Source organism: Drosophila subpulchrella, chromosome X (assembly GCF_014743375.2).
Source record: "Drosophila subpulchrella strain 33 F10 #4 breed RU33 chromosome X, RU_Dsub_v1.1 Primary Assembly, whole genome shotgun sequence".
NCBI lineage: Eukaryota > Metazoa > Arthropoda > Insecta > Diptera > Drosophilidae > Drosophila > Drosophila subpulchrella.
In genome coordinates, this window is record NC_050613.1 from 21,265,756 (window position 1) to 21,281,211 (window position 15,456).

A 15,456-nucleotide genomic window follows, 5' to 3' on the forward strand; every position below is an offset into this window, starting at 1 on the left:
CTGTCGCTCTATCTGTGCTCTACCTCTATCAACTTGGGTGTAACATTGTTCCGATAGAGGAACTGCACGCCCGGCAAGTGTGTTGTTTGTCATTTGTCATGTAGCGGACAAACGGACAAATGGACGAACGGACAAACGGACAAACGGACATACGGACAAGGGACGGTGGCCACTTGTGTGTGTGGTGCACTCTTGAGAATGCAGAATGCACTTTGGAAAGTTTCACAACGCAGGCAGGGTGAAAAAACAAAGCCCACGGAGCACTCGACGAGCTATTTCGAACAGATCACTATCTATCCGCTTTTCCGTCCGCTATCCGCTGTCCGTTGTCCGTGCTCCACATTCACGGAGTTCCACATCGATCAAAAATGCGGTGCTCCATTAAATGCGAGCGACAAAAGCAAACGCCAATGGAAAAGCCAAAGCAAACCAAATCGAGTCAGCAGAAGCTGAAGCAGCTCTCCCGGCCCATATATCAAAATGTACGTCAATTTTCATGCTCCGGACACTTGATAGACTGAAGTGCTTTACATTGATTTCACATATACCTTTTCAAGTGATTTATTGTAAAGGCTTGTTGGCGCACTCGAAGTTGAAACTCATAATGAGCGCGCACACATGTATGTGCCCGGGTGTAATGTAGTCCAGCCCCCGCTTAGAAGTCAAACTCATTAAGTGAGTGGATGTTCCCCGGAGTCTCGGGCCTATATATCTTTCCGTTCTTGGCCAGACTCTCTGGCATTGGGCTTTGGTTATCTTCGAGGGGATTTAGGGGCCTAACAGGAATTGCTTTTGGAAGTTCAGGGGTTGTTTTGCATATAATTATTAAATATTATGCAACATTAGTGGTTCAACCTTCTGTGAGTCACTTGAAGTTTACAGATGGTAAAATTAAAATTTTGAAAACCATGTTTGTTTGTCATTTTAAAACCTTTTCTTATAAATATTTCTTATAAAGAGGGAAACATTTTACTATTGTAAGGACTAGGATTACGTACTTACTTCGTTTTATAACCAATATATGTATGTTTCTAAAACGATTGGGCTAATGCCAAAGCTGGAACCAATCCGTTCCATCTGCTTTCAACTGACCCCGTATTATCGATGCTAATCCAAAATTAAGGCAGTGAAATTGATTAGGTTCGATGGGTTATCGGTGAAATATATGATCGATCGCTTGGAATAAATCATAATAATCTTGGGGTTATTTGGATGTGGAAGAACAATCGAAATAAAGTTGATCCACGCGATTAATATTTTGTTTTTCTGTTATTTTATTTTATTTATGCAAAATATTTCGAAAAAGAACACAAAAATTCAAAATCAAATTATATGATTATACATTGAAAATGGTTTTTTTGGTTTTGTTTTCTTTGTTGTTGTTGTTTTGTTGTTGTTTGTTTCCTTTGCATTCTTATGTTTTATGTTTGGTTTTCCATCAATGGGTTTTTTTTTGTGTGAAACATTATACAATTTTCCTGGCTTTTCCTGGGTCCCACGCCCCGGGGCTATAGTGTTATAATGCCCGACATATCGATAATCGATATCGATCCGGATAGATCGATCGGTGCGAGTCGAAGATCGAAGATAGTCGATCGCCAATCGCCGATCAAAGATCGGGGGTCAACGGCCAGGACCGAATGCTGAAATCTTTTCCACATTAATAATAGTATATATAGCGTACAATTATTGTTGCAATTACAATTGTCTTTGAGTACATTTAATATTTAAATTTTCTTATACTTTTCTCCAACTGAGTTCTCCGCTCGGCCAAAAATCATAGTTCGACAAAAAGAATTACACAAATTTTTGCTCTTATTTGCTGGTTTTCTCTCGTTACAATTTACTTCTTTTTGTTTTGAATTTGTTTTTTGTTTTTTATATTTTTTTTTTTTGCTTTTCTCTTGGTTTTCAATGATGAGACTACGACAAAAACACATGCGATTTCATTATAATTTTCTTGTTGTTGCTTCCACGTTTTTTTTGTTTGTTGGTTTTGCATTTAATCTTTGTGTAAATCTTTTTTGTTTTATGATATTCTTTACGTTTCCATTTATATTATTATTTTATTTAATTTTATTTATGCAGGACGGGGTTTATTTCTTACACATTTGCATCATTTTTGTTTTTTGTTTTTTTTTCGCTTTTACTTTCCGCTTTTTTTGTTTTTTGGTTTTGTTTTTTGCTTCACTAAGTGTAAATATCAATTGTTTTTTTCTTTTTTTCTTGTTCTTTTTTGGTTTTTATATATATGTATACTTTTTCATTTTTTGTTGTTGTTCTTGTTGTATTAATGAATAAATTAAAAAATATTCAAGCTTTGACTAGTTAGATTTTCTTCTTATTTACTTTTTGTGTAGTTGATTTGCCTTTTTGTTTGTTTCTGTTGAAATATATATGTGTTTGTATATATATATATATATTGATGTATATATATTGTTGTAATACATTTAGCATTATATAATGTGTCTGTCTTTGTCTGTGTGTGTGTCTGTGTGAGGGAGAGCCGTGAGTTTGCCTTACAGAACGAAGATTGCCATGATTTTGAAACGAGTCAAAAATGCTTGAAGATATTCTTTCCGTATAGCCAAAAGTTCTGACCAATCCTATAATTGCATATAGTTTGAAATTGTTATTCAACTTTGAGTATGTGTGAAACAAGAACTAAACTTGAAAATCTGCTTGAAAAGGTAAAATTTGAATTGACACTGATCGCAAAACTCTAGTTGAAGTCATAATAGAAATTCAAACTGAGCTGAAAAGTGGATTTAATCACTTCCAAAAGTTAATGCCTAAATAAACGTTTCAATTATAACAATAATTTAAATCAATTTCAAAATTGAAAATGTCACTATTCTTGATGCTCAGAAACTGAACTTAAATTTGTAATCCTCATTGACACTGACCTTGGATTTAAAGCATAAAATGATTTCGATATGGAAATAATTTTTAAAACTTAATCACATTTAAATTATGGTCTTAACTAAAATTTCCATATCTCCGTTGTACATTTTCAGCTTCAGTTGCAAGGTTTGTTTCTCTAAGGATTACATTTTCATTGTCAATTTCATCCAGCTTCAATTTTAGTATCAATTTCAGGTGACTTTTGAATTTGCATTTCAATTTCTGCCTAATTTACAGCACTTATTTTGATTTTAATTTGTGTTTGTGTGTAAATGTCAGATTTCAGTTCTGTTTATACCGTATTTTTTCAATATCAGATTGAAAGTAACTTTCAATCGCAGTAATTTCCAATCAACTTTAACTACAGGCTTGATATCAGTTTCAGTTTAAACCCAGTTGCCAAATTTAAATTGCAATTTCAATTATGGGTTCATTCTCCTTTTAAATCTCATTCAGAATCTCAATTTCCGATTTAATTTTCGAATTACTCAGTGCAACTGTATTTTCAATCTCATCTTTCAAGCTATGGCTCTTGTTACATTTTTAGTTGAATATCGGTTTCAATATGACATACAATTTACGATTTAGTTTTACTCTCTATATTCCTATTCAATTCAGAATACTTTAGACCAATAACAGTTTAGATCTCAGCTTTTGTTTGACTACAATTGAAATATTTTTTAAATAAGAAATGATTTTCAATTCTGTTTCAATTTCCGTTCAATTTTTATTTCAATTTCAGTTCAATTTTTATTTCAATTTCGGTTCAATTTTTATTTCAATTTCAGTTCAATTTTAGATTCAATTTAATTTTTTCTTTAGATATTCATCTAATATGCTTAAATTCAACATCTGCTTCAATGTAGCTCTCGATTGAATAGAAATTGAACTGAGAAGGGCAACCACTCGTCGGTTCTTCGCCGCGGGGAATGCATTTCGATTATTTGGCTTGATTGAGTAACAGTATCTCGCTGCTCGAACAAAGCAGGCCAAATATTTGCCAAGCAATCGAGCCGAGAAATGAAACTAGCCGTTTCGAAACGGTTTATCTTTGGGACTCTCCGGCGCTTTGGAGCGTCCACTCTAGGTGGTGCCGTCTTCGGATCCGTCCGTCGCCGAGCTCCCCGGATTTTGCGGTTCCACCTCCGTTTGGGGGACCCGCTTATCAGATTTCGCCGTCATTTGGCCCTAAGGCATAATTGCATAATTGCAAACAGTTGCGAATCTTTTGATATGAAATGCTATGACTTCTCAAGGGCTCTTCTGTGGTGTGTTTGTGTGTGTGTGAGTGTGTCTTTGGGGGTGTGAGTGTTTTGTGCTGGCCTTTGAGTGAAACATGTAACGTAAAAAAGAGAAAAAACATTTTTTGGTTTTTTTTGGTTTTGGTTTTTGTTTGGTTTTTTTTTGCCACCGACTTACACACAAAATATGCAGAAAAAGTTCTAAAAGTTTTTCGCTTTCGTTTGTCATATTTGTTTTTTTTCTTTCTTTGGGTTTCCATCTGCAATTAGCTTAGCGTTTTGCATTGTTTCTGTTACGTAGCTGATTCATATATTAATTTCATAGCCTGCCAAGCATCGTAATTCTTCCCCTCAGCCGGCTGACCTTCGACCTTTTGGGTTGTGTGGCTCGTGTATAGATACATAAATACATTTATGGACATTTCTTCTTGCTTTGCTTTAAATATATTGTATATATATATATATATATATGTGTATATATAATTTGTTGGGTTTTTGCAGTTGCTTTTTGCGTTTTTTGTCTGGTGTCCTTTGGGTGTGTAGGTGTGAGTGTGAGAGAGAGTTCGACATATACATTAGCGCATATGCACGTTCGTATAGAGATTAGTACGCGTAGGTAGCTCTTAGGTTCACATGTGTCTCAGTGTGTGTGTGTGTATCTGTGTTTCTGCGTCCTTTCTGCTTTCTTCTTTTAGCTCTTAGCGCGGCTCTAATAAATGGCGTAAGTTTTGTCGGTAAGAATTGCGATCGGCTTGCAAGCATTTCAACGCCACGAAACGCTCAAAAGTATGCTACGAAGCAGCCATGAATGCGTGTGTGTGTGTGTGTGTGTCAATCTGTGAGTTGCTGTCAGTGTGAGTGTGACTGTTCCTGTATCTATGAGTGAGTCGGTGTGTGAATGTGTGTTGACAATTTATTTACTAGGAATATCTTTTGTTTTGCATTTGCTTTTCTTCTGCTCTCCTTTCTTTCTTCTCCTCCGCCAGCTCCTCCTTTCCTTTTTTTCTTTTTTTTAGGTGTCTGCGATTCTTGCCTTTGCGCTTTCTACTTTCTTCTTTTACTCCGAGTTGCCTTTGCACGGATTTTTGCTTGCCTCTTTGGCTGTTAGTTCTCTTTCTCTCTTTTTAATTGGCGCCCAACAAGAATCACAAAATGGGAAATGTATGTGAGTCTGTGTCTTCAATCTGATTATGTGTGTGTATCTGTGTGAGTGTGTGTGTGTGTGTGTGTGGGAAAGGGACAGAGTGGTCGAGTGAGACAGAGAGAGACAGAGAGCTAGAAAGGATGTTTACTGCATTTTTGTTAAACATTCAAATACTTAAATTTAATTGCTTGCTTTATATTCTTGCCTTTCTGCTTGCTTGCTTTAATTTAATATATAGATATATTACCATTCATTGAATTTATCTTTCTTCTTCTACCCCTCGATTCTCCTTATTGGAACTGCGCTCCTTTTGACGAAAAAAAAATCATTTCTCTTCCCATCTGCTTTTAATATTATGCTTAAGTTTTTTCCATTTTTTTTTTTTTGAAATTGTGGTTGCTGCTGCTGTTGCTTCTGCTCCTGCTTTTGCTGTTGATGTGTGCCTCTCGCTCGCTCGCGTTCTCGCTCCTGCTCTAGCCAGCCGCGCCCCTGTTGCCGTCCCGCTTACTCTTTCACTTCGAAATATTTGTAGGTCGGATTCTCGTACCCATTGATCTGCATGTTGGGCACGATCTTCTCCTCCTGTACGATGGGATGGTGTGTGGTTACGTTCTGGTTGGGTATATCAATGAGTTAGTAAGTGCTTAAGGATAAGAATGAGTAATATGTGTTGGGTATGGGGAAAGAGATCGACAAAGGCACCGAGATTACAATCCCTATCTCTGGTAATAATTGAAAACTTATTTAAGACAGTGATATATAGTATATTATCAACTACCATTGTGTAATTGTAAATTTTAGGTTGTTAATCAAGATTAACCGAAGAAGCTGCTTCTAGCTTAGCTTGGGTACTATTTCTTTAGTAAGCCTCTGTTATACATGGACTTTTACTTTTATCAAATCTGTTATATACAAGAGGTTAGGGGAACCATTAGCTTGAGTTAAATAATTAATTTTTTTATGTAATTGATCTCCCAGAGCGTCACTGTTCTAAACTGCTGTTATAAAACTGTTATACATATAATGGAGGTTAGGGGAACCATTAGCTTGAGTTAAAAAATAAATTATTTTATGTAATTGATATCAAAGCTTCACTGTTCTACTCTGCTGTTATAAAACTGTTATACATATGATGTATACCATTAGCTTGAGTTAAAAAATAAATTAGTTCATGTATTGATCCCAGAGCGCCACAGTTCTACTCTGCTGTTATAAAACTGTTATACATATAATGGATTAATGGATTTTGCTCAGCCGTTTTCCCCTAGATTTGAGTGAATGATCTTCTCTAAGCTTAACTCCGAATTGGATTAGGACGTTCTTGTTTCTACTTCTACAAAGCATCACTGTTATACGGCTATTATGCCCCTACTTCTATCCTACACCACTGTTATACGGCGATCTCGGCTCTCCATAACCCGACCACGACCCCGCCACCCACCTGATCGACCTCGATGAAGCCCTGGGCGTGCGGCGAGCGCGATGTCCGCCACTTGGCCACGGCCACGCCCACGAAGACAGCCGCCATGAGGGCGATGCCGGCGAAGGAGAGCGTGAAGTAGACATTGCGACCCTCCTTGGCCGCGTGCGCATGCTGCGCGAACTCGCGGCGCAGCGAGAAGCTCTGCAACGAGAGGGGAGAGAGAGAGAGGGGATAGGCTTTAGGCAAATGCGGTACGAGTTGGCGCCGCAGCTCAAATACCGATTCGCGGTGGCCCAGGTCGTGGGTCATGAAGTGTTGCACCTGCGGCTCGGCCTCTTGGTGAGCAACGGCAGCGGCCACATCCTCCACCGCCCGCTGGACGGCATCATCGTCGACCGTTGGCAGCACGGTCTGCACCTTGGTGCTGCTGTAGAGTTTAGATAGATTCATTATTATCCAGAAGTTAGTTATACTTGGTTTAGATACCCACCTTACTGTTGCCTCGGCGTACTCAGTATCCGACAGCTCCTTCTCGCTCTTGGTGGTTTCCAAGTTGGGATTGGCCGCTGTGACCAGTCCACCGTCGAGACCCAGCTCCTTGCTGCTCAGGCTCTTCTCCTGCTGTTGCTGCTGCGCCTGCGATTGGGTCGACGATTGTGGTGACTGCTGGGATTGCTGCTCGGCCGCCTGCGACTTGAGCATATCGTCCACCTTCTTGGCCTCCAGGCGCAGCTTTTCCTCGCGCAGTTTCTCCCGCTCGGCGGCCCGCTGCTCCTTGCGCTGCTTCTCGGCCAGCCGGAGACGCTCCTTCTCGGCCACCTTGCGCTCGATCTCGATGCGGTACTTGTCCAGAATGCCGGCCTCCGCCTCCTCGCTCATGCCCAGCGACGAGCCGGGAATGTCGTCCTTGCTACGCAATGCCAGGATATAATCGTTCATTAGCTGGGCAATCTTGGCCGATAGCTCAGGATAGCGCTTGAGCATGGTCATCGACTGGTTGACGGCACGATCGATGTCGATCAGGCGCTCCAGTGTGCGTGGTCGCTCCGAAGCAGCCGCCTCCAGGCCACCGGGTCCTCCAGAGTTCAACAGGTGGCGGTAGTGGGCCAGAGCATGGGCACGGTCCTTGTGCAAGGCGCGCAGTAATTTTTGCAGGCACTTCTCAACATGGTGAGCCTGGATGAGATTATGGTCATTAGCATACGAAACTTATGTCTTAATCTATAAGGAAGAAGTAATGACTAATCTCTTCACAGAGCCTTTTTAACAATACAGCTTAAAGAGGTTGTGATAAGATTGAACATATAACAAATCCCACTTTTCTTTTTGACACAAATTGGTTTCCAACAATTTTGAACCGATATTAAATTAATAAAACAGAGGTGGACGCTCACAATTTCTATATGCGCCCTTAGGCGTTTTAAATAATGTAACAATTAATTGGCGCCCCCGGGATGACTCACGTTTGAAAAGAATGATTTTTATGAAGAACATGCTTGCAATACTACATTGAACGTAACTTTTTATATAATTCTGTTAAATTGCAATGCTAACTACTAATTAATCTTTTAAATATCGATTTTTACTTGGAACCGGACATATCCCATTGAGGATACCTCTCGCAGGGGGAACTACTCACGTTCGGGGGCTGTTCGGTGAGGGCCTGGGTGTAGCAGGTCATGGCCTCCCGTTTCCGCTGGTTAATGTGGGCCAAAACGCGCTGCTGGTGCATGGCGGCCAGCTGGTGCTTCTCGGCGTTGCCTTCTTCCTCGAGTGCCTGAACAGAAGTCTAAAATTACATTCCCATATAAAGACGTATTGCACACCAAGAGAGAAAGATTATCAGCATGGGGAATTTTCTTCGATCGATAACAATATGCAGCTGTCGATCGGTCTATCGGTATTTTGATTTCGTTTACATTTTCGAAAAAAATTGCTTCGATTCGTACGTATCTCGTGGAATGTTTTGTTTGTGGTTGAAATGTTGGTTTTGGTTTTGGGTTGGGAACGTGTCGCTTGGTTTGTCCTGAGTTTTGGGATTAAAGGATAGCTCGCAGGTTTTATTATTTTTGAGTTTTGGTTGTGCCGCTACGGAGCTTGTGCTGCCATGGAGGAGCGAGATGGAGCGAGAACGAGCGAGAGAGGAGAGAAAGAGTGCAAGCCACTGATGCGGTGCAAAAATGGTTGGATTTGAAATGATCCTGTCCATGGAGTCGAATAGTGTCAGGTTTTATTATGGTATATGGTAATATATACATGGATGCAGTTCATTCCCGGCGGAAGCGCAGCAGTTACGTAAGCAGCATATACAGGTCTACAATGCGAGCAATACACATCGATAAAAGGACCAAAGCCGGGATATCAGAGGTTTGACCTCCGTTCGTGTTCGCGTTTGTTTTCGGTTCGTCTTGGGGATAGTTTGGTATCGAAATAAGTAATACGTCAAAACTAAGCATAGGTTAAGGATTACGTGTAGGTTTAGGTAAAGGTATAGGTTATAGTTAGTTTGTATGCCAATCAGTTCAACTACAAAGCACTTTGAATTTTAGTTAGTAATATGGGTAATTGGATCTATTGTTTCGTTCCTGTAGCGGTACTTCGTTAAATGGTTAGATTACGAGCAGCATTATCGTTATTTTTACTGGTACTGTTATTGTTATTGCTGTTGTGATTACAATCTGATGCCTCTTTCGCTCCCATTTGCCATACATATGGATACACAAATAAACAAAAGACAGCCCAACGATGTCCAGAGATATGGATGGGTAGTATATCCCTAAGATTGGGTATTACATACATAAAATCCATCTCTTGACCTCGAAGTGCAGCAAACGAAAAGCAGGCGATACAATGAGGACAACTTAATGTCTTAAGAATACGACTCAATGAGCTACGATTACGGTTAGAGTAGGAAACAATTACGATTACGATATACAGGGTGCATGATAAGGGGGCTTAGAATGGGAACAGAAAAGGAACTTGACGAAATAATAAACGATTTCGATGATTATACAGATGGATTGAATACTTGTTATGGGGCCCATTACTCAGGTAGCTTCAGGTGGCAAAGTTAAAGGGAGTTCTATAATCGATTATGATTTTTAGTAATCACTTAACTAATCAATCATATTTTCATCGATACCTTGCCAACTGAATTACCCGATAAAGACGCAGACATACACACACATTCAGATGCAGAGACATAGCTTTTAGATGGTACACAAGTTCTAGAGGATAGGTGGCAGGCAGTCAAAGAGAGATAGGTGGGTTACGGTGCGAGACAGAGACAGAGTGATGAGTAGAGACAGTGAGTAAGAGAGACAGAGTGAGAGAGAGAGGGGGTGGTGGACATTGGGATGTGGAATGCTGGAGATGAGTGCGTCACACGGAGGATGACTGACCTGGAAGCGAGCCGTCATCCGCTGCTTAAAGGATTGGGCTGCCTTGGGGTCCGCCAGCCGCATGTCCTGGTACTTCTCCTCCAGATCAGACCAGTCCTTCATCACGCGCGTGACCTTCTCGCGATGCGATTCCTCAAGGCGCTGTTGGGCTTCCTTTGTTTAGAATACGTTTTGTGTTGCATCGATAAATAAACCTGCGCCCTCAACGTAAACACTTACTTTCTGACTTACTTTGTAGCTCTGGTGCTCATAGTGCGGATCAAAGTGGGTGAAGTACGGGTCCGAAGTGGGCTGAGCGGTTGATGGTGGGGCTCCTGATCCCGATCCCAATCCAGCTCCCGAGTTTCCAGAATTCATAGAAGCTGCAGCAGCAGCAGCAGCAGCGGCGGCTGCTGCGGCAGAAAGCTGAGGAGTGCTCGTGACCAAGTCGGACTTGAGGGTGGTCTTCTCGGAGGCAGGGACAACCGGAATGTTGGACGGGGCAGAGGAAGCGCCACTCTTCAGGGCCACCACCTTAGCTCCTCCACTCTGATCCCAGGAGGTCTCACCATCAGCCTCGCCCTCGGAACCAGCTCCATCCTCCTCATAGTTGTCACCCTCCTCGCCGCTATCGTACTCCGCATTTATATCATCCAAAGATCCGCTATTGACATCCCCTGAGGATCCGGTGCTGGGGCTTCCGCCTCCGGCAGCTGCCTCATCCGCCACCATCTCGTCCTCCTCATCATCGCCCATCAGATCATCCTCATCGTCCAGCTCATCGTCATTGGCATCCTTAGAGTAATTGGAGTCATTGCTGTCGTCCTCGTCATTCACCACCAGTTCGTCATTGGCACTGGTAATCTGGGCTGGTGGCATCACCGGCAAGTCGGTCTTTTTCATGTGAATTTCATCGGCTGGGAGGGGGTGAAATTTCATAAATGAAATATTTGTTTAATGAAGAGCCAACACGTTTGCTAATTGATAGGAAAACCCAGCGTTTAATTGACGAAATGTGAAGCCAAATTTAAGCAAACTCCACAATAAAATTCCTGAATAAATAAATCCATAGCTGATTCGCTTAATATCCAATGACAGAGTGAGTAATGGCACATTTGTTTGTTCTGTGCATTTGATTTGTGTTTTAAATAATTAATGTCATAACCACAGGGCGAAAGTAACTAATGGCTATGCACAGACAAAGGCGGACAAAGAAAAAAAATGTGTGGAAAGTGGAAAGTGTGACAGTAATTGAAGGGGACTGCAGAAGGAAATAAAAAGCATGCTGATTGGATTTGCGGAATATCATATTTCTGCCACAATAACGATGGGCTTTTGCAGTCTCAAAAGACTGACGTGTGACACTCCTGATGGGCGAATGGCTAAGAGAATGCTATGGATTCATAGTTTTTCTTCTTTTTGTTTTTTGTTTTTCGAAACGGTCCTGGTCAGTACTCACTCTTGAAGTGCTTGGGACAGCAGACGAACTCCACGCCGGAGAAGACCGAGATGCCGCAGGGCAGGAGCATGGCGAAGCTGCGCATCTGCATGCCACGCTCCTGGCAAGCGGCTGCTCCAGTTTGGTTCCACCTCACGAATGGCCAGCAGCGGGAGGCGTTGTGGATGTGGTCGAAGAGACAGCCCTCGGGAACCAGCAGGGCGTCCGATTGGAATGGTCCTTCTGAAGCCAAACGTCGTCGAGTGGTGATGAATGCAATGGATGGATATGAAGCATAGGGAAAGCGGATCAGTTGGTTGGTCCCCTTCCATGGGTATTGATATTTAAGTATACTCACCGAGACAGCGGAATGGCTTAATCCAACGGTGGGAGCCCTTGCACTTGGCCGCATTCAGAGCACCCTGACGGCACCAGCCGCCGATCTTCTGGTAGTGGGATGACTCTACAATGTTGGTAATGTCTCGGTTGGGATAGGCCTGAAAAGTAAAAAATAAAAACAGTTTAAAATGCTGTTAAACTCACTCAACTAAAGGGTATACAAATACTATTAAATCTGAAAGAGTATAACAGTTTGTATAACAGTTTATATAACTGTATAACAGTATGTATAACTGTTTTACAACATTTTTCAAATAACGAACAATGTTTCGAACTATAAACTATTTTTCTCATTACTCTAACCAAAATGTCCTCTCATAAACTGATTAAAGTAGAATGCCACTAGTTATTCATCAGCTTTTACCACTAAACCAGGTGGCTTATGTAACAGTTTTATTTAGTTCTGGCCACCCAGTTAGTGGGAGAGAATTTAAATTCCGGCTGCCGTTCAATTCATTATTAATCAAGTTCTCATTTGGGGGGCGATTCAGGGGAATTTCATTTATCTGAAAGGATTTTCCCCAGGCTCGCCAGGACACTACCACGCCCATGCCCCTCTTACCTATCCCTATCCCTATCCCATTTTTATCTTCCTGCAAAACTACGAACCGATACCCTTTTGAACCCAGGGCTTGTTTGCCAGCCCATTTGATGTGTTTATTTCCCTCTTTTCCCTGTGCTTCTTGTTGTTCCTGTTGCCTTTGGCTTCCGACAATGGGCAGTGAAACTTTAATTGCCTGCCCGGTTTGATTGACTGACTAAATGACTGACTAACTGAATGGCCTAATAAAATATCCCACATGTCTGTACTGCGTGTGTCTGTGTGGGTGCACGTGCACCCATGTGAGTGTGTTCTGTGTGTGTGTGCACTACATTTGTTTCAAACAATTATGTGCCGAGTGGCACACACTCCTCTGGATCCACATTCTCACCATCGTCATCCTGGCCCACACACACACTCACTCACTCACACTCGCACAACAGCTCATGAAAATGAGGCCTTTTTAAATGTTGTTTGAGTGCTTGGTTGGAAAATGGTTACCTACCCATGAGGGGGAAAGAGGGAGAAAAGCGGAGGAGGCCTGGCAAGAAATGAGTGCAAACGGCACGTAGGCAAGGCTCACAGGCGGTCAGACAGCACCCACTCACCACCCACACATCCACTATCCACCCACCACCCCTTTTGCAGCCCACACTGCGTATGACTGTCGGCAACCAGGCTAAATAAAACATTAAAAGCACAAAATAATGATGCTGATGCATGTCAAGTCAAACTGAAAACCGAAACCCCAAAGGCCCTCGACTGCCGGACTTCCCGGACAAACAGAAAATAAACCAAGTCTTGGGCATAAGGCCTTGTGCTATGTGCTATGTGCTATGTGCTATGTGCTCTGCTGGTCATTCCATATGCTGCCAGTGTATAAGCCCATAATGGCACAGTGGACTGTGGACAGTCGTTGGACTGCATTGACAATATAACACCAAGTATATAACTACACACTCCTGCCTCTCCAGATTTTGGGAAAGGTTCAAGATCATCACAACGGAATGCATTTTAATTAAGAACCGTCTGATAGGCAGGCAAATAAACATCCTCTATTATTGAAAAGTCTCAGATGCGAATTACCTTAAACATTGTATAATATCATTTAATGAAGTCTCATTTTAGAGGGTTTCGCTGTGCATTGATTCTTGATTATGAGTGTTTATCTTCATATAGATACAATCTTATAAAAGAACTGATTATGCACTTAAGTTAGCAGTCTAGAATTAGGAAATCCTGGTACAACATTTTTTGGAAACCTTGTAATAATGGTATATGAGTTAACAGTTAATCAGTTATTAAGGCTCTTAAATGCCAAACCTTTAGCAGACATATGGTTCCCCCAAGAGCAACACCTTTCAGACCTCAGGTTTTCCACTGTGCCCCAGGTTATGTTTTCGTTTCGTTTCGGGAGTTGCGTGCGTGCCAGCGACTCGATATAAACCATGGTGGATCCATCCAAGGACCCCAACCACACAGGCCCGAATATTCCCGCACTTTAAAAATAAAGAAATGGGGGAAATGGTCAGGGGATTGGAACCACCGACGACGACGTCATGTCATTCACACGGCCCAGTGCCTGACCAGAGCGGTCGATGGAGTATATAAACGTGCCCGGGGCTTATGGATATACATACACCCACCTAGCCAAGCAACCCAGCCACCACCACCCAACAATCCACCCAGTAGCCAGTCGGCTGTGGAAAGTGAGACTCACTTTCGCAGGACTCGTCGTCCTGGCTGAAATGTGTTCGTTATACTTGGCTTAATCAAAACATATTCAGCCGAGCGTGAGGCTGTTTAAGTGGCTCGCTTGAGAGAGTTTGCCGCAAATAAGCGCGGCGCAAGTTATTGTAACAGCATTTGATTCTTTTGTTTCGGGAAAAGCCCACTCCCCAACCACCCAACCCACTAAACCCACACACCCACTCACCCACTCATCCACACAAGCAAATTTAATTGTATAAAATTAACAGAGAGAGCAAAAAATCCATGCATCGCTGCACCGCTTCAGTGGGTGAATGGAAATGCGGATGTGTGAGTGAGTGGGTGAGTGTTCGCTAATGACAGACAAACAATTAAACTTGACATTTCGCCATTGTTCCGTTAGCTTCCACACACACACACACATGCATTCACATAGATATAAAAATATATATACACGCATGGGATTTCAGGACACGTCGCCATTGTTGCTGTCCACACGCTTCACAAGTATCCTTGAGCAATGCAATTAGAAGGGTCTCGATACGCGGACATTAATGACAGCGGCGAATGCCGTTTGCCATGGTTGTATTGTTATAGTTATCGTTATCGTTATCGTTACATTCGTCCTTCAAATTCATTCCGCTTTTTTTCCGGCTTCCCCTTTCTGTATGACTGAATTTATTGCATACTTATGGGCGAGCTATCAACTGAAATTTTATATAATCTTATCAAAACTATTTCTAATGGATCCCTTTAACTTTGCCATTTTCTTTAGATTATTTTTCCTTTTTTCGATTTATTTTATTTATTAAAAGTTATTTTATAACTGTTTGACCGAAAAATTCGATATATGGAAGCTAGGAACATATCTATACCACTATTGTAAAACAAAATACCTTTCACCTATACCATTTCCTTCTGATTATTTGCACCTTTTTCGATTTATTTCAGCTTTTTGAACTCCTAACGAACCTTAATTATTATAAACTTTTCTAAACGGTCTCACTTAAAATACAATTAAATTGTTTTACAGTTTATGCAGTTAAGCTGTTGATAAAAACAAACTATATAAATTGTATTGTAATTGGATTGGCTTATTGAACAAATTGTTGGGCGCTAATGGGCTGCGAAAAAAGTTGCTCGCTTTAGTTAATTGGTAAATCGAATGGCTACGCGGCGCAGCACTTTAAAGTTTATACTCGTACATGTAGATAAATATTGTTAGTCAATTGGATATACGGATTGGATTTTTCCCGGCATTGATTTATTGGCTTGG

General features: G+C 41.5%; 1 protein-coding gene across 10 annotated transcripts in view; it reads right to left on the minus strand.

The window, feature by feature from the left end:
* Positions 1-1,353: 1,353 nt before the first annotated feature.
* Positions 1,354-15,456, minus strand: part of LOC119558336 (amyloid-beta-like protein) — a 57,259-nt gene continuing 43,156 nt past the window's right edge. The window contains exons 4-12 of one of the 10 annotated variants that reach the window (XM_037871797.1): positions 11,889-12,027; positions 11,552-11,770; positions 10,333-11,009; positions 10,114-10,254; positions 8,352-8,501; positions 7,203-7,888; positions 6,992-7,136; positions 6,731-6,913; positions 1,354-5,901 (exon numbers count right to left, since the gene is read on the minus strand). In XM_037871797.1, the coding sequence (XP_037727725.1) occupies positions 5,794-5,901; positions 6,731-6,913; positions 6,992-7,136; positions 7,203-7,888; positions 8,352-8,501; positions 10,114-10,254; positions 10,333-11,009; positions 11,552-11,770; positions 11,889-12,027 (2,448 nt within the window). In that variant the 3' untranslated portion in view covers positions 1,354-5,793. Of the gene's footprint in view, positions 5,902-6,730; positions 6,914-6,991; positions 7,140-7,202; positions 7,889-8,351; positions 8,502-10,113; positions 10,267-10,332; positions 11,010-11,551; positions 11,774-11,888; positions 12,028-15,456 lie in introns of all 10 variants that reach the window. The other 9 variants (XM_037871792.1, XM_037871799.1, XM_037871796.1 and 6 more) reach the window with 9 other exon arrangements.